General features: G+C 44.9%; 2 protein-coding genes across 7 annotated transcripts in view; both read left to right on the top strand.

The window, feature by feature from the left end:
- Nucleotides 1–21,569, top strand: part of ARMCX1 (armadillo repeat containing X-linked 1) — a 106,666-nt gene that overhangs the window by 72,771 nt on the left and 12,326 nt on the right. For 5 of the 6 annotated variants that reach the window (XM_044235021.1, XM_044235018.1, XM_044235026.1 and 2 more), the window contains 3 exons: nucleotides 149–232; nucleotides 474–564; nucleotides 11,579–11,809. The gene's annotated coding sequence lies outside the window, so the exon portion shown is untranslated. The remainder of the gene's footprint in view (nucleotides 1–148; nucleotides 233–473; nucleotides 565–11,578; nucleotides 11,810–21,569) is intronic. The other variant, XM_044235019.1, reaches the window with a different exon arrangement.
- On the top strand, nucleotides 964–9,369 carry ARMCX4 (armadillo repeat containing X-linked 4). Its single transcript, XM_044235015.1, has one exon. It carries the CDS (start codon nucleotides 1,061–1,063, stop codon nucleotides 9,197–9,199), a length of 8,139 nt encoding a protein of 2,712 aa, XP_044090950.1. The 5' UTR covers nucleotides 964–1,060; the 3' UTR covers nucleotides 9,200–9,369.

Below are 21,569 nucleotides of genomic sequence, written 5' to 3'. Positions count from 1 at the left end.
GGGCTAGAGGAGGGCTTTCAAGATGGGACACAATAGCAAACTGGACATGGGATCTGCCAAGGCAGGTACTGGGATCAGGGATCAGGGTGCTTGTGTGTTCTGTAAGGACTTGGTGTCTATTACCCCCTGTTTGTTTGCTTGTCCATAGATCTTCCTGCAGGTCTGCTGTAGGGCTTGAGATTACTGGAGGCAAAGAAACAAGGAGGAAATTGCCCCTGATCAGTATAGACTGGTAAGAGGATGGGAACTGCCTGGGTAGACCTCTACGGTGGGTTGGTGGAGATCAGCGTGCATCTAGTGTGGTCAGTGTCCAGTCTGGAGGATCCTTTGCCTCTCCCTTTCCCTGTATTTTGGTACAGAGAGTGGGGTGAACTGAGAGAGATAGAAAGGTAGTTTGATAATATGCCTGTCACATCAAGAACAAAATCTCCAGTACCATCTGTCCCTCCGTCTGTCTGTCTGTCTGTCTCTAGGTCCACTGATCTCATGAGTTAATAGATCTACTTTAGGGTATATCACCAATCAAGAGAAGGAAAGAGGAGGGAACTGCCTTGATCATTACAGGTTGGTATGAGGATGGGGACCTTCGGGAATGGTGACGAGAATAGGTCCAGTAAAAATCAAGGTCTGAGGGCTTCTCAGTCTCTCCCATTCATAGTTCCTCCCCCACCATCTTTTTCATTTTTCATTTGGTGTAAGGAAATGTGTGGATGTACCTTAGGGGAAAGTTGTTGGGCACTAGGGAAAATGGGAGGGGAGAAAATAAAAAGGATGGAGAGAGAGTTGGCTCATCATCCTCTTCTCACACCATGAACATCATTTCTACACTTTCCTGTCCTTCTGTGTATCTGTCTGTATGAGGCACAAAAGTAGAAGAGAAATTTTAGTCCATTTCCTTCCTCCACTTCTAGGTCCACCTCCAGTGGCAGCTGTAGTGGCCTTTAAGTGGCTGAAGACCAGCGCCCTCACAGGCCTACACCCAGACCTACTATACTACCCTCTTTCCCCATCCTGATTGAGCCCCTTGTGCCTTGTTCGTGACTTTACTAGGGGTGATTACATGGGCCGCGTTCAGGAAGTGTGCTGGGTGACTGCAGGACTGGTGGTTTGGGCTGGTACCTGCTACTACCTTTACAGATTAACCAAAGGAAGAGTCCAGAGTGTGAGGACACTTGCCAAAAATGGGTCCAGGGTCAAGATGGGGACCGTGGTTGGGGTACAGAACCAGACCCTGGCCACAGGTGAAGCCATGGGTGGGACAGAGACTGAGACTAGACCCAAGGCCACGTCTGGAGCAGAAGCTGAAGCAGGAGGGAGGGCTGGGGCTGAAGTAGAGATTACCACCACTGCTAAAGCTATACCCAAAGCCAGCTCTCAGGCCATGACAATGGCTGAGGCAGAGGCAGAGATACAATCTGAGGCCAAAACAGTGGCCAGAAAAGTGGGCATGACAGAGGTAGTGACTTTGACTGAAGCCCAGGTCAAAGCCGGGGAAGTAGCTGTGAAAGAAGCCGTGACCCAAACTGATTCTGAGGCTGGGAGAGTAGTCCGGAGAGAGGCTGTGACCCAGACCAAGGCTAAAGTTTGGCCACTGGCTGCCAGGGCAGAGACCAAGAAAGAAGTAATGACCCAGACCAAAGTGGAAGCTCGTATACTGGCTGAAAAAGAGACGAACAGAGTGACGGTGACCCAGAGTGAGGCCTTAGGAGTGACCAGGGAGGTGGCCAAGATGGGTGCCATAAGTAAGACTGGAATTGTGGCTGAGACCAAGGCAAGAGCCCCGGGAGAGACTGTGAGTGTGGCCAAGAGTCAGTCTGAGGCCAGGCCTGGTAACACAGTTGATGCTAAGGGAAATCCTAATGCCTCATCCAGGGCAGAAGTTGGAGCAGACATGAGGTTCTGTACACCATCTCAGGCTGTAACCAAGAGCCAGGTCAACAACGTGCCTGGTGCTGGGGTTGAGGTCAAGGGGAAACACAAAACCGTGTCTCGGGCAGAGTCTAGGGCAGACACGAGGGCTTCTGCCCAGCCTCAGATTATAGCCAAGACCCAGGCTGAGGCTATGCTTGGGGCAAAGGTTGATGCTGGGGCTAATACCAATGCCCTGTGTAAGGCAGGGGCAGGGGCAGATATGAGAGTTCCTATGCAACCTCAGACTGCGGCCAAGAAACAGGTCGAGACAGTGGTTGGTGCCAGGGTTGATGACAGGGGAAATACTGATGTCACATCTAAGGCAATGGCAGGAGGTGACATGAGGGCTGCTGCTCACCCTCAAGCTATAGCCAGTGCTCAGGCTGAGGCTACACTGGAGACCAGGCTTAAAGGTAGAGGCAACTCCAATGCTCTGTCTAAAACAGGGGTCAGGGCAAACCTGAGGACCAGTTCCCAGGCTGAGGCCTTGCCTGATGCCAGGGTTAAGACCAGAGACAGTCCCAATGCCATGTCTAAGATGGGGGCTGGGACAGACATGGAGCTCTATACACAGCCTCAGCCTGGGGCCAATGTCCAGGCTGAAGCCTTGCCTGATGGCAGGATTAAGGCTAAAGGCAATGCCAACACCATGTCTAAGGAAGCGGCTGGGACAGACACAAAGGTACAGTCTCAGGCTTCCACCAAGAGCCAGGTTGAGACCTTGCCTGGTACTAGAGGTAAGACAAGGGGAAAAGGCAAAAGCAAGCATAAAGCAGGAGTCGGGATGGAAATGAAAACCAGCGTGCAGCCTCAGGTTGGGCCCAAGACCCAAGCTGATGCTTTACCCGATTCCAGGGTTGATGGCAGGGGTGATCCTAATACTATTTCTAGGTCCGGGGCTAAGGCTGAACTGAGGGCCTGTGGGCAGCCTCAGACTATGGCCAGTTCCCAGGGTGAGGCCTTGCCTGGTGCCAAGAATAAGGTCAGGGGCAATTCCAATACTATGTCTAAGTCAGAGGCTGGACCAGATACAATGGGCTCTGCCCAGCATCATGCTGTGGCCACTTTCCAGGATGAAATGTCATCTAAAACTAAGAACAAAGTCAAGGGCAAGCCCAACGCTATGTCTGAGGTAGGGACTGGGCCAGATTCAATATGTTCTGTCCAGCCTGAAACAGATACAGCAGGCTCTGCTCAGCCCCAGACTAAGGCCAGTTCCCAGGGTGAGGCCTTGTCTGGACCTAAGAATCAGGTCAGGGGCAATCCCAATGCTGTGTCTAAGGCAGGGACTGGGCCAGATACATTGGCCTCTGGACAGCTCCAGGCTGTGGCCAGTCCTCAGGGTGAAGCCTTGTCTGGTAATAAGAGCAAAGTCAGGGGCAATCGCAATGTTGTATCTAAGGCAGGGACTGAGTCAGATACGATGTGTTCTGCCCAGGATGAAACAGATACAACAGGCTCTACTCAGCCCCAGGCTGTGGCCAGTTCCCACGGTGAAGCCTTGCCTGGTACTAAGAACAAGGTCAGAGGCAAGTCCAATGCCATCTCTAAGACAGGGGCTGGGCCAGATACATTGTGCTCTACCCAGCTTCAGGCTATGGCCAATGCCCAGGGTGAAGCCTTGCCTGGTACCAAGAATAAGATCAGAGACAAATCCAATTCTTTGTCTAAGGCAGGGGCTGGGCCAGATACAGTTGGCTCTGCCCAACTCCAGGCTGTGGCCAATGCTCAGGGTGAAGTCTTGTCTGGTACTAAGAATAAGGTCAGGGGCAATCCCAGTGCTGTGTCTAAGGCAGAGGCCAGGGCAGATGCAATGGGCACTGATGAGCCTCAAACAGATACAACAGGGTCTGCCCAGACCCTGGATATGGCCAATTCCCAAGGGGAATCCTTGCCTAGCATCAAGAATAAAGTTAAGGGTAAATCCAGTGCTGTGTCTAAGACAGGGGCTGGACTAGATACAGTGAACTCTGTCCAGCCTCAGGCTGTGGCCAGTTCTCAAGGTGAAGTTCTGCCTGGGACTAAGAACAAGGTCAAGGGAAATTCCAGTGCTGTGTCTAAGACAGGGGCTGGGCCAGCTACAGTGGGATCTGCCCAGCTCCAGGCTGTGGCGAATGCCCAGGGTGAGGCCTTGCCTGGTGTCAAGAAAAAGGTCAAGGGCAACCCCAGTGCTTTGTCTAAAGCAGGAACTGGGCCAGATTTAGCAGGTTCTGCCCAACCTCAGGTTGTGGCCAATTCCCAGGGTGAAGTCTTGCCTGAGACTAAGAACAAGGTCAGGGGAAATTCCAAAGTTGCATCTAAGACAGGGGCTGGGCCAAGTACAGTGGGCTCTGACCAGCTCCAGGCTGTGGCCACTTCCCAGTGTGAAGCCTTGCCTGGTGTGAAGAATCAGGTCAGCAGCAATCCTAATACTGTATCTAGGATAGAGGGCAGAGCAGATACAACAAGCTTTGCCCAGCTTCAGGATGAGTCTAAGGGTGAAGCCTTGCCTGGTGCCAGGAGTAAGGTTCGATGTAATCTTAGTGCTTTGTCTAAAGCAGATAGTGGGCCAGATATGGTGGGCTCTGCTCAGCCTCAAGCTGTGACCAGTTCTCAGGGTGAAGACTCCTCTGGCACTAAGAATAAGGTCAAGGGCAATCCCAATGCTGTGTGTAAGGGAGAGACCAGGGCAGATGCAGTGGGCTCTGCCGAGCTCCAAGTTGTGACCAGTTCCCAGGGTGAAGTCTTGTCTGGTAATAAGAGTAAGGTCAGGGGCAATTCCAAGGTTCTGTCTAAGGCAGAGGCCAGGGCAGATGTGACGAGCTCTGCTTGGCCTCAGGCTGTGGCCACTTCCCAGGGTGAAGTTTTTTCTGGTACTAAGAATGTCAGCAGCAATCCCAATGCTGTGTCGAAGGCAGAGGTTGGGGCAGATACAGTGGGCCCTGCCCAGCCTCAAACAGATACAACAGGCTCCCCCCAACCCCTGGCTGTGGCCAATTCCCAGGGTGAAGTCTTAACTGGTACTAAGAATAAGGTCTGGGGCACTCTCAGTGCTGCATCTAAAGCAGGGATTGGGCCAGATACAGTGGGTTTTGCCCAGCCCCAGGCTGTGGCCAGTTCCCAGAGTGAAGCCTTGCCTAGTGTCAAGAATAAGGTCAGAAGCAATCCCAATGCTGTGTCTAAGGTAGAGGCCAGAGCAGGTACAACAAGTTTTGCCCATCCTCAGGCCGTGTCTAATTCCCAAGGTGAAACCTTGTCTGGTGCCAGGAGTAAGGTCCAGGGCAATCCCAATGCTAGGTCTAAGGCAGGCACCAGGCCAGATATAATGTGTTCAGATCAGCCTCAAAGAGATATAACAGGCACTGCCCAACCTCAGGCCATGTCTAATTCCCAAGGTGAAAACTTGCTTGGTGCCAGAAATAAGGTCAGGGACAATCTCAATGTGGTATTTAAGGCAAGGGATAGGCAAGATACAGTAGGCTCTCTTTCACCACAGGCCATGGCCATTTCTCAGGGTGAGGCCCTCCTTGGCGCTAGAAGTAAGGTCAGGGGAAATACCAATGCTGAGTCTAGGGTAGAGGCTGGGGCACATATGATGGGCTCTGGCCAGCCTCAGTCTGCAGCCCATTTCCAGAGTAAGATCTTGCCTGAGACAAAGGACAAGGCTATACCCAAGTCTGAGGCAGAAGCCACAGGAGATGAGGGTTATGCAAAGCCCAAGGCTGAGGCCATGCTCACTTCTGAGAGTGGGAGTGGGACAGGTACTCAGGCCTGCAGTAAGACTCGGCCTAGGGTCCATGACTATTACTGGAATGGGATTGGTATCGAGGATTGGATTGCTTCTGAGAGATGGATCAAATTTAGGTTTCAGGCCAGGGATGGATACTGGGAGAATAGCATGTCTTGGGCTGATGATGAGAACGAAGCCAGTATTGAGTCCTGGAGTGGAGCTAGTCATAAGTCTGATATTAGGTCCTGGGCTGGAGCTAAGGCTGAGAATGAAGTTGGTTTTCCATCCTGGGCTGCAGCTGGGGACCAGGCCTGTGGTGGGCTCTGGGGTGGGAGTCAGGCCAGTAGGGGTTCTTTGTCAGAGGCTGGGGACATGGCCATTGGAGCATCCTGGATTGGGGCTGAGAACCAGGTCAGTGGGTGTTCTTGGGCTAGCACTGGGAACCAGGCTATTGGGGAGCCCTGGACTGGAGGTCAGGCCAGTAGGGTGTCCTGGGCTGGGGAAGATGCCATTGGAGTGTCCTGGACTGGAGCTGAGGAACAGGCCAGTGGAAGGTCCCAGGATGGTGCTGGAATTCAAGCTAATGGAGGGTCTTGGGCTGAAGCTAAAGCTGGGAATGTGGCTAGTATTGGGTATTGGCCTGGGGATATGGACCAGGCTAGTGGAGGGTACTGGGTTGGGACTGGTGGTCTGTCTGGTGGATCCAAGCCTAGATTTGAGGATCAGGCCAGTGAAAATGTGACCTGGGATGACACTGAAGACCAAGCTAGTGGAGGCTCCAGGCTGAGACCTATGGACCAGTCGGGTGGTGAGTCCTGGGCTAGGGGTGGGGAACAGGCCAGCAAAGGTTCTAAACCAGGGTTTGTGGACCAGTCTAGTGTTGGGTCCTGGACTAGCATTGGGAATCAGGCCAGTGGAGGATTCTTGGTTGGGACTATGGAGCAGGCCAGTGATGGGTCCTGGGCTGGGACTAGTGATCAGTCTGGTGGTGAGTCCAAGCCAAGATTTGAGGATCTGGCAAATGCAGAAGCATCTTTGGCTAGGGTTGGTGGCCAGGCTGATGGAGGGCCTAGGTTGGGGCCTGAGGACCAGTCCAGTGGAAGGTCCTGGGGTGATTCTGGGGACCAAGCCAATGGAGGGTTCTTGGTTGGGGCCATGGACCAGACCAATGGAGGGACCTGGGCTGTACCTGGGGATCAGGCTGGTGATGGGACAAAACCTAGATTTGAAGAGCAGGCAAGTGGAAGAGGGTCTTTGGCTGACAATGGGGGTCAGGCTGGTGGAGGGTTTAGGCTGAGTCCCAGGGACCAGTCCATTGCAGATTCCTGGGCTGGCACTGGGGACCAGGCCAGTGAAGAATGTAGATCAGGGCCTGAGGATCAGTCCAGTGGATGGTTCTGTGCTTGCAGTGGGGGTCAGTCTAATGCAAGTGGGGCCTGGGGTGAGTCTGGTGGCCATGCTATTGGAGGATCTAGACTAGGGCCCATGGTCCCATCCAGTGGTGGGTCCTGGGTTGATACTGGAAGTTGGGTCAGTGGAAGGTCTTGGGGAGGGACTGGAGATCAAGCTAGTAGCTGTCCCAAACCTGGGTTTGAGGATCAAGCCAGTAAAGGAAAGTTCTGGTCTGGTGTTGAAGACCAGGCTGTTGGAGGGTCTAATCCAGGGCCTGCAAACCAGTCTAGTGGTGGGTCCTGGACTGGCACTGGGAGTCAGGTCAGTGGAAGGTCTTGGGCTGGGGCTGGGGTTCAGGCTGATAGCTGTTCCAAACCTGGATTTGAGGACCCAGCAGGTAGAGAAGGCTCCCAGGCTGGCATTAGGGACCAGGCTAGTGGAAAATTGTTGGCTGGGTCTAGGCCTCATAATGAAGCCTGTAAAAGACCTAGGCTGGGGCTTGAGGACCAGGCAAGTGGAGGGCCCTGGGCTAGGGCTGGTGACCAGGCCAGTGGAAGACCCCAGATCAGTGCTGAGATGGAGGCCAAAGAAAGATCCTGGTTTAGGACTGGGGGTGAGACTAGTACAGGGTCTTGCCTCAGGAGAGGGGAAGAGGCTGGTATTGTATCCAAACCTGGAGATAAAAATGAAGCCAATATTGAATCCCGATCAGGGGCTAAAGAAGAGGCCATCCTTAGTTCCAGATTTGGGGCTGAGGATAAGGCCAGTATTGGGTCCTGGATCAGCTCTGAAGAGGCAGCCTGTATGGATTCTCTTGTGGGGGCTGAGGCTGGGGCTGAGGCAGAGGTCAGGAAGGAGTCTTGGCTCTGGGATGGAGATGCAGCCACTACGGGCTCTAGACTTGGGGCTGAGGAAGAGGCTTGCATGGAGTCGTGGACTTTGGCTGAGGATGTAGATGAGGATGAGCTAAGTAGAGCGTCTAGCCCTGATATTGAGGAAATCAGTTTAAGGTCCTTGTTTTGGGCTGACAGTGAGAGGAGTAATGAGTTCAGACCCAAGAGGGAGAGAAATGTCAATTTTGAGTGTGGAGCTGGAGATAAGGCCAATGCCAAGGGTAAGCTTGAGGCACCAACTGCTGGTGGAGTTGATGAAAGGTCTTGGTTCTGGGATGGTAATGAAAAGAGAAGTGAGGACAAATCTGCACCTAAGACTAAAGCCAAAAAGTCAGCTGAGTCAAGAGGCACATATCCATCCATGGTCCCTGGTGCAGGAATGGGGTCATGGGCAGGAGCCATGATCTGGACGGAAATGAAATTTCCATACCAAAATAAGTCCTGCTTCCCACCTGAGGATGAGCTCAGAAAGCAGATCAGGTATGAGGAGAAAACTCAGCCCTGGACCTGTCGCTGTAAACGCGAAGCAAATATGGATCCACGAGAGCTTGAAAAACTCATTTGCATGATTGAGATGACTGAAGATCCTTCTATTCATGAAATAGCTAATAATGCTCTTTATAACAGCCCTGAATATCCCTTTTCCCATGAAGTCATTCGTAATGCAGGTAGAATCTCAATTATTGAAAGTTTGCTCAATAATCCCTATCCCAGTGTTAGGCAGAAGGCTTTAAATGCACTGAATAACATCTCAGTGGCTGCTGAAAATCATAGGAAGGTGAAAACATACTTAAACCAAGTTTGTGAAGACACAGTCACCTATCCCTTGAATTCAAATGTACAGCTGGCTGGACTAAGACTGATAAAGCATTTGACTATTATTAGTGAATATCAGCATATGGTTACAAATTATATTTCAGAATTTCTTCGTTTGTTAACTGTGGGAAGTGGAGAAACGAAAGACCATATTTTGGGAATGCTTTTGAATTTCTCTAAAAATCCGTCTATGACAAAAGACTTACTCATTGCCAATGCACCAACATCACTGATTAATATCTTTAGCAAGAAAGAGACAAAAGAGAATATTCTTAATGCTCTTTCACTATTTGAAAATATAAATTATCATTTTAAAAGAAGGGCAAAAGTATTTACCCAGGACAAGTTCAGTAAAAATTCCCTTTACTTCATATTCCAACGACCTAAAGCTTGTGCCAAGAAGCTCCGAGTCTTAGCAGCAGAGTACAGTGACCCTGAGGTGAAAGAAAAAGTTGAGCTATTATTAAGTAAACTCTGATTAACTGTATGTTCCCAAACGAATCTGAGTAATATTTTGGTTTTGCAGTCTGGAAGTAATGCACATTGTAAATTGCATTACAACTTTGAAACTGATGTTACTTGTGATGGTCTGTAGCTGGATCACTTTATGGACATGAAATGTACTGAAAATACATGTGTTGACTATTACCTTGTCTGGACTGAGATATTTTTAGTATGCTTCATGAGCAGAAACTGACCTGATTCTTCATGAGTAAGGTAATTTTTGGTCCTTTGTGTGGACTTGTGTTTCTACATTTGAGACTATTTTTTATGTTATCAATAAAGTTGTGTGTTTTAAGCAGAAAAAAAGAGACACATCTTTGTCCTTGAGTTTATGATCTATTTGGAAAGGCAAGATGTATGGAAACAAAAACATACTAACAAAACCGCAAGCCTCTGTCCAAATCCTTCTTGTCAGTGCAGAAATGTCTTCAGGCAGCAGTGCTGAGGCAAAGTTGTGCAGAGGAGGGAGATGTTTAAATAAGCTGGGCTTGAAGGATAGGATAAAAATGGGGCAGGAGAGCATTGGAGGAGGGTGGAGTGGTGGGAAGAAAGGCATGGAGGTGGAAATCCCAATCCAGAGAGGAGGCTGGCCTGCCCAAAGTTCCAAGTGTGGGGAGAGGAATGACAGGAAATGTAATCCATCAGTCTGGGAGAGCCCCTTCATGCAGGATCCCTGATTGCTAAACCTGGTTATTTGAATGTTACTCCTTCCACCCTTGGGAGGCCCCAAAGCCTTCTGTGCCTAGAGGAATGAAAAATGAAAGGAAAAGGATGTAGCTGATTTGTGTGCAGGTTGGGTCAGATTTGGGATGGGGAAATGAGTGACCACTGGAGATTGGAACACCAGTTAGGAAGTCACTGCCATGGTCCAGGCATGAGATGATAGAAGTGTGAGACTTCACTACTGGCCACAGGAATGGCAAGGGGAGAAAGGAAATGAGAGACTCTTTGAACAAAGAAGTGATGGAACATATCTTGAGGGCATACAGAGAAGGACAATTTTATTTTAGGGTCCTGGTAGCACTTCATTGGAAAACACTCTCTTTCTTGGCCAAATCTGGTGTCTATGTCGGTAAATATATTAGTTATTTTTTGAAATAATAAGAAAGTATAATAGAAGAAAGAACAATATTTAGTGCTTCTATCAGGTTTCTTTTAGTAGGTTGACTAAGGCAGGGCCTTTATGGGATCATTGAGAGTAATATTGGCATCAATACCGTAGAAGACCCACCTCTCTCCCACCCTAGAGTGTGGTGAGTGTGTGGTGGGAGGGACACTCTCAAACTGGGCTGGTAGGAGCATACATCCGTACAAGGTCCATTTGGGTACATGTTTCAAAAGTCTTTAAGATATGTGTGCTCTTTGAACCAGTAATCCCACTTGTAGAAATTTATCTATAGAAAATGATCAAATAATTGGCTTGTACAAAGCTGTGCATCTTCGTAGTGTTTGAAGAGTGAAAACATGTGAATGACCCAAGGGTCTCAAAATAGGCACTTGGCTAGACAAATTAGTGTGTGTCTACACATTGAAACATTTTGCAGCAATTGAAAATGGTGATAGACATCTACATTTATTTACTTGGAAACAAATTAGCATATAATCTTAAGTGGGGGAAAATAGGCTACAAGAGCACATGCTGTACTTTTTATAAAGAAAAAGTATATATATTCAACTATCTCATATATAAGCTTTGGTGTATACTCTGAGACTATGGGTGTTAGGTTAAGGTTAATTTTACCTGTTTTTTACTCACTTGTATTTTCTGATTTTTATACAATACACAACAGGAGTTTTTGCATAATTTACCAAGAGGAAGTGGATGGATTTGGGCTAAGCAGACCTGTCAGTAGCACTTCAGGGAACCAGAGCAAAAGTATAAATAAATAGAGGCTCACATACTGGTGTCTAGCTATTTGGAAGGCATAAATTAAAATTTTAGTAAATAAATAAATATTTAAATAAAATTCTAAATATACATGTAAATGTTTGACAATTTAAATCCTATTCACCATTTTAAAAGTAAAACTGTTGTCAATTCTATTTGGCCACTAAATTTCTAGTGGAAAAAATGATGTCATGCTTGTGGCAGATTCTGCAATCTGCTGCCCTAATCCTCCTTCAGGAACAAAAAGGTTATTATTTAGTTGCTAGGAGTGCTGCCAACAGACAGCCCTCAGCTGTCATCCCTTTTCAGGAATTGCCTCAACTGGAAAGTCACCTCCCCAAAGGTCATGACTTCTTCCTGGGGTACTTCCATCCAATGGCTGATTACCATGGCCTTCTTGCCACAAAAGGGACAGCTTAACTTCTCCCTCTGTCCAATCCTGCTTCCTTCTCTTTCCTTCCACAGATTTTGATCTCAAGAGCACTCCCTAATAAAAGCCCTTCATGCTGAATTCTGAGTCTGCTCTCCAGGAAGCCAACCTACGACAGTTGGTATGAGGAGTAGTTCAGGAAAGCATTTTGTGGTGAAATTTTGAAGATGAATCACCTGCTGCCCAGCTGGCAATGAAGACTGTGGTGAAATTTTGAAGATGAATCACCTGCTGCCCAGCCGGCAATGAGGACCCCATCGCTGATGGTAGGTGGAATAGAGAAGCATCTGGAACAAGTGACAGAGGAATTATTAGAGCTTTCACTGACGGCAAACTGGGATGGCACTGGTGGAAGGGGGTGTATTAGCTGGTTCTGTATACCAGAATTTTGAGAAATATGTGGGAAATATTAACTATAAGGAAGTCCAAAAAATTGGATAGCTATTTCTATGCCTGACTTCTAGAAAAAAATAATGAAAAGCCAAATTAAATTAGTCAACAATTAAATGCTATATGTGAAAGCCAGAGGATTTCATTCATAGCATATAAAGAGGCCCTCATCTTTCCCAGGTAAAGGGTAGAGAAATCTGAGGACCAGGCCCAGTACTTACTCAAAGCAAGCTTTGAAGAAAGTTAAAATCCCAACTAAGAAAATTGCTATGCCAAGATCAGGGCCCTGGTTAGGAAGAAATGGGACCCTGACACATGGGATGGGGACTTCTGGATTGACATCCCTAAAAATCTTATATCCTCAGATTTTCCTGGAGAACTTGAGCATTCAGAAGTGTCCCACTCTTTCCTATTAAGGGCTAGTGCTTCACTTTGTTTGATCCTGCAGAGCCCTTTCTCCTGTAAGATAATATGCGTTTCCCTCAGAATCTGCCCCACTTCTCATCTTGGCCCCTGGGCCTATATATAAAGTTAAGTCACAGCATAACTTTGCTGGGGTTGTCCTGGGCCTAAGAAGGAAGGAAAGGGACTACCCCAGGAAGAAGCTATAGGACCTAGCCAGCGTGTACTAGCAGATACTGAGGGGGAAGGATGGGACTTAATTCTGAGGGCCTTGATCAGGGGAGCTGGAATATAAAATTAAATAAGGGAAAATTAATTCTTTTGTGAGTTCTCTCCCAAAATACAGTATTTAACACCCTGGGAAGGACACCAGGAGATTACGTGAACTCAACACTAGAACAGCTTCTCAGAGTGCAGGAAAAAAAAAAAGAATTAAGAGAAGTATAAATGCCCAAGTTGTTATAACAGAGGGAAGAGAGAGGATTAAAGGCTCAGGAAAGTGGGAGTGATAGAATAAATATATTATGTATGTCCAGAAAACCCTCTGGAAGACTGGATTCTGCAGGAGGACCCCAAAGGCACACTATTTACTAAAGCTATAAGGAAGGCACTGGTGAGAGGAATGGCAGCATTGCTAAGAAGTTCCCAGTAGGAGAAGATGTTAGAGAATGGGGATCACTGATAGAAATGGTGATGGCCTGAAACAATAGAGGCAGGATGATTGCACATAACCATCACAAGTCTGGTGGATGCAAATACCATAATGCACTATAGGGTCAGAGTGATAGGTGGGGGCAAGGGGGGTGATCCTCAGGGAGCTGTGGGGATGGCTAATAGAATACAGTGCTCCTGGTGAATAGATGGTTAAGAGGTAGTTAGTAGACTACATGGTCAATATAACACAGTGCCTTGGGGAAAATAAGCCAAGGGTCTGTACTCAACATGAACCACCAAAAGAAATAAAAGATGGTCAGGAACCTGAAGGATGGTGTCTCAGTAAAAAGTCACAATTCCTTGCTCAGCTTCTGATCTTAAGTTGGTTTTTGAACCAGGGTGCACTGCTTGAAGGAGAGGCTGGGGCGACTTGGAAGAAGAACCCTATAACATACATGTAGTCATGATTTCTCTAGTCCTTCTATTTATGCATGTAACTGTATGCAGGGGAAAGAAGAATACCCAAACATTTTGAGGACCAATGGACACTGGTTATGAGTTGATATACCCAGTGTACCCAGAGATCTAAAATGTCATTTTGTCCCCCTTCTTAGATTAAGGGCAGATAGGAGCCTGGTATTTAATGGACTCCTGGCCTGTGTTGGGTTCACAGTGGATCCACTGGGTCCACAAACCTACCTGGTGGCTATATTCCTGATCTCTGAATGTCTAATTGAATAGATATTTTGGTATTTCCTACATTGGTTTCCTGACCTGTGGAGTCAGAGCCCTTTGTAGATGAAAGCAGAAGTTTCTGAAACTGCCCTCACCCTCCCTGGCCAGGATAATAAATGAAAGCATATAGCATCTTGGGGAGGATGGCAGAAGTGAGTGCCACCTTTGAAGACCTAAGGGATGCTGGGATGTGGTCCCCATCATATCTACATTTAATGCACCAGTTTGGGCCCATAAAATGTAGGCAGAGCCTGGTAGATGACAGACACTGCAAACTCAACCAAGTACTGATACAAGTGCAGCCACTGTGTCAGATATAATATCTTTGCAGAATAACATGACCTTAGATACCTAGTAATTAACTATTGATTTGGAAAATGTAGTTTATCCCTGTCAGAATAAAACATCAGAAGTTCATATTCAGATAGAATAGATAACAGTATACATTTATATTTTTTCCTCAAAGGTGTACTAATTCTCTTGTCCTCTGTCCTATTATAGTCTGGAGATATCTGGACCATTTGAATACAATACTAATAGTCCACTATGTTGATGACATCATGCTAATCGGACTAAAATGAATAAGAAGTGGTTAGCATGTTGGAGGCCTTGGTGAAAAATATGTACACCCCATTATAGGAGGTAAGCCCTACAAAGATGCATGGGCTGGCAACATTAAGTGCAGGTTTTTGAGGTTGAATAACCCAAGGGTCATGCCAGGAGATCACCTCCTAAATTAAAGGGCAAATTATTGCACACATTATTTCCCACAAAGTAGGAAACTCAACATCTGGTAAGCTTCTTCATATTCTGGAAAAAGCACATTTCACACCTGGAATTACTGTTTCTACCCATATACTGGGTGACACAAAAAGCTGCCAGCCTTGAGTGGAGCCTAGAGCAAGAGAAGGTCCCATAGCAGGTCCAGGCTGTGGTTTCAAGTAGTCCTGTCACTTGCTCCGTACAATGGAGAGGCCCTATGGCATTAGAGTTATCTGTGTGGGCAAAAGATGCCACAGGAAGTTTTTGATAAGCCCCAGTGGGGAGGTCAGAACTTAGTCCAGAATTTAGGTTCTGGAGAAAACCATGCCATGTATAGTGGAAAATTATATATCTTAAAAACAGCTCCTCACATGCTACTACATCCTGATAGAGAAGGAATGCCTGGCCATAGGACATCAAGCTAAAACTTGTCCATCATGAACTGAATGCTGTCAGATCCGCCAAGGTGTAAGGGTGGGCAGGCCCAGCAACAAGATGGAAGTTTTACACACAGGATCAAGCACAAGCAGGACTGGAGAATACCAGCACCTACACAGTCAGCAAGAGCAGATCCTCCATGATAGCAGATCCTCCACTAATGCACTAGCATCATTCATTCACTATACACCTGTGGCCCCTTGGGAGATCTCTTTTTTATTTTTTTTAAAGATTTAATTTATTCATTTGAGAGAGAGAGAGCGAGCACACAAGCGGAGTGAGGGGCAGAGGGAGAAGCAGACTCCCCGCTGAGCGAAGAGCCTGATGTTGGGCTCCAGGATCATGATCTGAGTTGAAGGCAGATGCTTAACCAACTGAGCCACCCAGCAAGTATAGCAACACCAGCATGAGAAAGACATGGTGACCAGGAATGAGGGTCTGGGTCATACCACCAAGGAAACCACCAAGACCTTAAGACTGATGGAGATCTGTAATTGTCAGTGGAAGGGGAAAATGATTATCTGAAGCTTTGAGACCAGCTGCAGTACTGAGGGTTGTAGTTTGTCCTAAGTTTCTCTTGGGAAGAGAGGGACCCATCAGATTCCTGGAAGAGCTGATCCCAGAACATAGTGAAATGGATGTGGGAGGCTCAAGGGGTGGACTGTGGTGGATACTGCAATACCTTTCCCAGAGCTCCCTTTAACAATTAAGGCCTTATTACTTCAGTTGTTAGGAATACTGCCATCAGAGAGTCCTTGGCTTCCAGCCTTCTTACAGGATTGCATTAGCTGAGAGTTATCTTGTTTCAGATCACATCCCATTCTCAGGATGACCCACATCCAGTGACTCATTTATGCTGTGTACAAAGGCCTGGCCATCTTGCCTCTAACTGAGATAGTTTTGGAGTTTAATTCTGTCTTCATAATTCACTCTAAAGTATGCTTAGGCATTCTGTCGATAGTGCACTAAAATTTGATTTCTCCTGTTTTTCATTTCTGCTGCTTTCCTCCCTTTCCTTCCATAAGTGTCAATCCCAGGAGCACTTCTCAATAAACGTTCTATACTTTAATATTTGTCTCAGAATCTGCTTCCTGGAACATCCAATCTGTGACAATGCCTTAGACATGCTATATCTATCTGTCTGACTATCATATGTCTGTCTGTCTATCTATCTAATCTATCCACCCTAAAATTAAGAGTAATATAGTTGTTTAATATTATGAAATGTTCTTTAGCCTCTCTGTGCAACTGTTGCAAATACTGCACTATTTTTTTTTTTTTACCTCTGGAGCCGCAGACTGGGAAATAAAGACAGGCAAGAAAATGGGCACTACTGGGAAATGATAGTTTGTTAAACAAAAACCTATTGCATTCATGTATCTGAGAAGGCTTTGACAAGCTTGTTTTTTCTCTTCCATAAGTGCTTCTACTGCTTGAATCTTCCCCGCCTTCTGAAATAATGTCTGTCTCTTGGGTGAGCAGTGGCATAATCCACAAATGGTCATGGCATTTGGACACAGTTGCCTTTTATTTAGAAGACAGAGGGAAACAGATGTGGAGAAGCACCTTCCTGGAGCCTGAACAGTACTAGTCAACGTGCAGATGTTTGGGTTTATAAGTTGTACTGTGCCAACAATGAGCACCAGATCCTGTGTGACACAGGCACCCACATGTTATTTAATGTGTGTGTGTGTGTATGTGTGTGATATGCAGGACCCTTTAAAACATGGGATTTAAAGAGGACCCCACATGCCCAATTCTAAGGGTAGGACTGAGGCTAGGATAGCAGTGGATGACATTTCTAGATAGTTTGGAGAGTTAAGCGGCCTTATAAGCTAGTTCTGGGTTCCACTGTGGCTCCAGGTCCCAATTCTTAATCTAGTGTTGTAGCAGACTCAGAGTCAGGGGTTGGATTAAGGTTTGGGGTATAGTGGCCTTGCTGGGTCATGCAGGAGTTTAATACCACTTTTTGAAAATGAAAATGCAGTTCTTCTTCTCAGGCCAAAGGCCCATTTCTGGGAAACACATAAACTGATTGAACCTTAAGGCAGTGTAGTATAGGGGAGAGAGTGCAATCTGGAGTAGAGGATGAGGCAGCAAGGGTATTCCCATTTCTCTTTCCATTTTATTTTTCAAACATGAAGGAGCAGATTTGAGAGGGAAAGGGAATGAATCTGGTTTAAACTATTTGATTTTGAGGTGCCTATGGGACTTTCAAGTGGGATGGTCAGTGTTTATTTGAAAAGTGTGGATCTAGAGCTCAGAATCAAGGTCTGACTAAAAATATGTATTTTAGATGATAACTGAAGCCAGGAAGTGAGTCAGGTAGCCCCAGCAAAGGGTACAGATTGAAAAACGGAGGACAGAAAGCTGAGAAAGCTCAATACCTGTGGGACTTTGGCAGAAAGGAGTGCAGGGCTGCAGTGGAAGATGTGGTCTCTCATCAATATTTCACATATCTCTATATATTATTTTTCTTCCCTTTTAAAAAATTGTGGCAAAGTACACAAAACTTTTACCATCTTCACCATTTCTAAGTGTACGGTCCATTGACATCAAGCACATTCACAGTGTTGTGTAACCGTCAACCACAATCCATTTCCAGAACTCTTTCCATCTTTTCAAACTGAAATTCTATACCCATTAAACACTAACTCCATAATGATCCCCTCCTTCAGCCCTGGGCAACCGCCATTCTATCTTCTGTCTCTATGAATTTGACTACTCATGCATTTGACTACCTCATATAAGTGGAATCACACAATGCTTATCCTTTTGTGACAGGCTTATTTTATGTAGCGTAATGTCCTTGTATTAGTCTGCTTAAGTTGCTAGAGCAAAATACCACAGACTGGGTGGTTTAAACAACAGAAACTTCCTTTCTAACAGTCCTGAAGGCTGAGAAGTCCAAGATGAGGTGCTGAAATTTGGTTTCTGTGACAGTTCTCTTCCTGGCTTGTAGATAGCCACCTTCTTACTATGACCTCTCATGGCCTTTCCTTGGTGTGTGCACCTAGAGAGAGTGAGTGAACACTCTGGTACTTCTTCTTATAAGGACACTAATCCTATCAGATCAGGGACCCACTCTTTTTTTTTTTTTAAGATTTTACTTATTTATCTGACAGAGAGAGAGAGCACAAGCAGGGAGAGCAGCAGAGGGAGAGGGAGAAGCAGACTCCTTGTTGAGCAAGGAGCCCAGGACCCTGGGATCATGACCTGAGCCGAAGACAGATTCCTAACTGATTGAGCAACCCAGGCGTCCCACAGGGATCCACTCTTATGACCTCATTTAACCTTAGTTACTTCCTTAGAAGCCCCACCTCCATACACAGACTATACAAAATTCAGCGGATGAATTTTGGCAAGACACACACATTCTGTGCATAATAGTCCTCAAGTTTTCCGTGTTACATTATTTACACAGAATTGGAGTCCTATCCTATGTTTAGTTCCAGAACCTGTTTTTTTTTTAAAGGTAATTTTCATAGTTATTGCATACTGTAAAGCTTAGAGCAGCAACAAGAAAAATCTGCTGGAAGTTTGCTTCATCCTTTCCCAGGCCAGATTTCTGTTACTCCGTGACAATCACTTTGAAATCTTTTAACTCTTTCTCTGGCATCACCTTCATATTTCTAAATAACCTATTTACACTTTTTTTCTTGATTTTTAATTTTTAACATCAGTTATGACTTCAGTTAAGTATTAAGTTATCTTATACATCCAACTCCATATATAACCACACTTGTCCAACATTCTCCTAATATATTGTTGTTATATTGTGGTATTTTATTAAATCAATATTAAGTGTTTATATTATGTCTAGGTAAATATTATTCAAAGATGAATTATAAGAAGGAGTAATTGAGAACATAGAAGCCACCAGACAATTTCACTTCAAATCCTGGTTTTGTCACTTTAATAGCTGTGTGGTCTTAAGCAAATCTCTTAATCTCTCTCTGCCTCACTTTCCCTATATTTAGAATGAAAATAAAAATATCTATTTTTTTAAAGATTTTTTTATTTATTTCTTTTTGCCAGAGAGAGAGAGAGAGAGGACAAGCAGGTGGAGTGGCAGGCAGAGGGAGAAGCAGATTCCCCACTGAGCAGGGAACCCAATGTGAACTCGATTCCAGGACCCTGGGTTCATGACCTGAGCCACAGACAGACACCCAGCAGACTGAGCCACCCAGGCGCCCTAACAATATCTATTTTATAGGATTGCTGTGATAATTAAGTGATTAAGCACTCAGCAGAACTTAGAAATTGGCATATATTATATATTATTGTTATTCCTTGTATATATTTTTATTTCCCTTCAATTCTGTCTTTGCTTCATGTATTTTGGGGCTTTGTCATTAGGTCTGTATACATTTATAATTTTCATATCTTCTTTGTAGTTTGACATTTTCATCATTATAAATGACCCTTCTTAGTCTTTAATAACAATGTGTGTCTTATGGTCTAATTTTTCTGGTATTAATATAACCACTCCAAGTCCCTTTTGCTTACTGTTGCAGGGTATAACTTTTTTAATCCTTTGTCAATCTATTTGTGTCTTTGATTCTGTATGTCTTTTGTAGGTAGCATAGATCATATTTTAAAAATCCATTCTGCAATCTCTGCTTTTAAATTGGAGTGTTTAGGGGGTGCTTGGCTGGCTCAGTCAGTGGAGCATGTGACTCTTCATTGTGGGGTTATAAGTTGGAGCCCCACATTAGGTGTAGAGAGTACACAAAAATATAATCTAAATAAATAAATGGAGTGTTTAATACATTTATATTTAATGCAATCACTGATAAGGATAATTCATATCTGCTATTTTACTCTTTGTTTTCTTTTCTTTTACATTAACATTTTATTTTTAAATTTTAATTAATTAATTTAAATCAAATGAATTAACATATAGTGTATTATTAGTTCCAGAGGTAGAGTTCGGTGAATCATCAGTCTTATATAATACCCAGTGGTCATTACATCACTTGCCCTCCTTAATGTCCATCACCTAGTTACCCCATCTTCCCACCTTCCTCCCCTCCAGCAACCCTGTTTACTTCCTATAATTAAGAGTCTCTTGCAGTTTGTCTCCCTCTCTGATTTTGTATTGTTTTATTTTTCCCTCTCTTCTCCCATGATCATCTGTTTTGTTTCTTAAATTCCACATATGAGTGAGATCAGATGATAACTTTCTTTCTCTGATTGACTTATTTCGCTTTGCTATTTGTTTTCTATATGACTTATGTTCTTTTGTTCCTCTATTCCTCCACTGTTGTTTTCTTTTATGTCAAGTAGACATTTTATAGTGTACCATTTTCATTCCTTGTCATTTCTTTTACTATATTTTAAAATATATTCTCTTAGTAGTTGTTCTGGGAATTACAATGAGCAACTTAACTTAAAAAATCGATTTCAGATCAATACCAATTTAATTTAAAATCTTTGCTCTTAATGGCTCCATTCCTACCCCACTCCATTCCTAACCCACTTGCATTATTATCATACATATCACATCTCTATACAATGTATGTATATCAACATAGATTTATTCATATTGCTTTATGAAGTTGTCTTTTAAATCAAATAGAAAAAAATAGAGTTACAAAAAATACACTTATACTTTTATGTTTTCTATATAGTTGTTGTATGTATTTTAATCCTTTGTTGAGAGCTGGTTATTTAGGTAATATAGCAACCCTGTATACTGATGCTCCTCTCAGTGGTCATTTGTTTATTTGTTTGTTTACTTGGTGGGACTAATTCTGTGAAGTTTGTTCCCCCCAACACACACTCACTGTGTGCATCTTTGATGTTCCAGCCCAGATCTTTTCCCCTTGTTTTTATGTTTTAGCCTGGCTACTTAGGTTTTGCCTGTGGGTTAGCATGTCACTTACTGGTCAAAGGTGTGCTTTAGTTCCTTCAATTAGATATTTACCCTTTATCATTAGATATGTGTGTAGTTGCTCACATTTCAGTGAGTTTACATATTTTGCTCCTCTCCCCTTTAGCCAGGGACTAGTAGCTTGGAAGCCTCTTCTCTGATTGTTCCTGAAAGGATATAGCCTTGGACATTCATACATTCTTTCAGACTGGAAAGGATGACTGTGGCTTTATTTTTAATCTTGGCTTTCTAGGATTTGTCCCTGGGTCAGAGTAGCTTATGATTTAGTCGGTTCTTGGTCAGAGGTTATGTTTAAGCTCTTTCTGCCAGTGAGGCTTTTTGCCTGTGTTTATGGGTCTCTGTGTGGCTTGGGGAATCCCTTCAAGCCTGTTTCATATCTTTCTCTAATTATCCTACGAGGATGAAGCCTAACATACACACACAGTCTTCCTGGTCCTCACAGTTTTTATGTGATCTTAAGAGGGCTTTTATTGGTTGCCTCTTTCCCTGGTTCTCTCTAGGAAATTTGTGACTATTCTGACCTTTTTCTTATATTAGAGGTACTAGCCTCCCCACCAAAATCTCCACTGTTGTTTTTTTTAAACAATAACTGTTAAAATGCATGGAATTTTCTACTACCTTTTCCATATGATTTCAGTCCTTTAGGCAGAGCTGCAGCATTCCTCATCCTTGTGTCTTGCCTTTCTTCTTGGGAAGAACTCTTATACCACTGCATGAGAGCTGAAAGCAGGCACATGCTTTTACCTGAG

This window comes from Neovison vison, chromosome X, assembly GCF_020171115.1.
Source record: "Neovison vison isolate M4711 chromosome X, ASM_NN_V1, whole genome shotgun sequence".
NCBI classification, from domain to species: domain Eukaryota; kingdom Metazoa; phylum Chordata; class Mammalia; order Carnivora; family Mustelidae; genus Neogale; species Neogale vison.
Note: the sequence above shows the minus strand (reverse complement) of the source record. Positions and strands in the feature narration are given on the sequence as shown.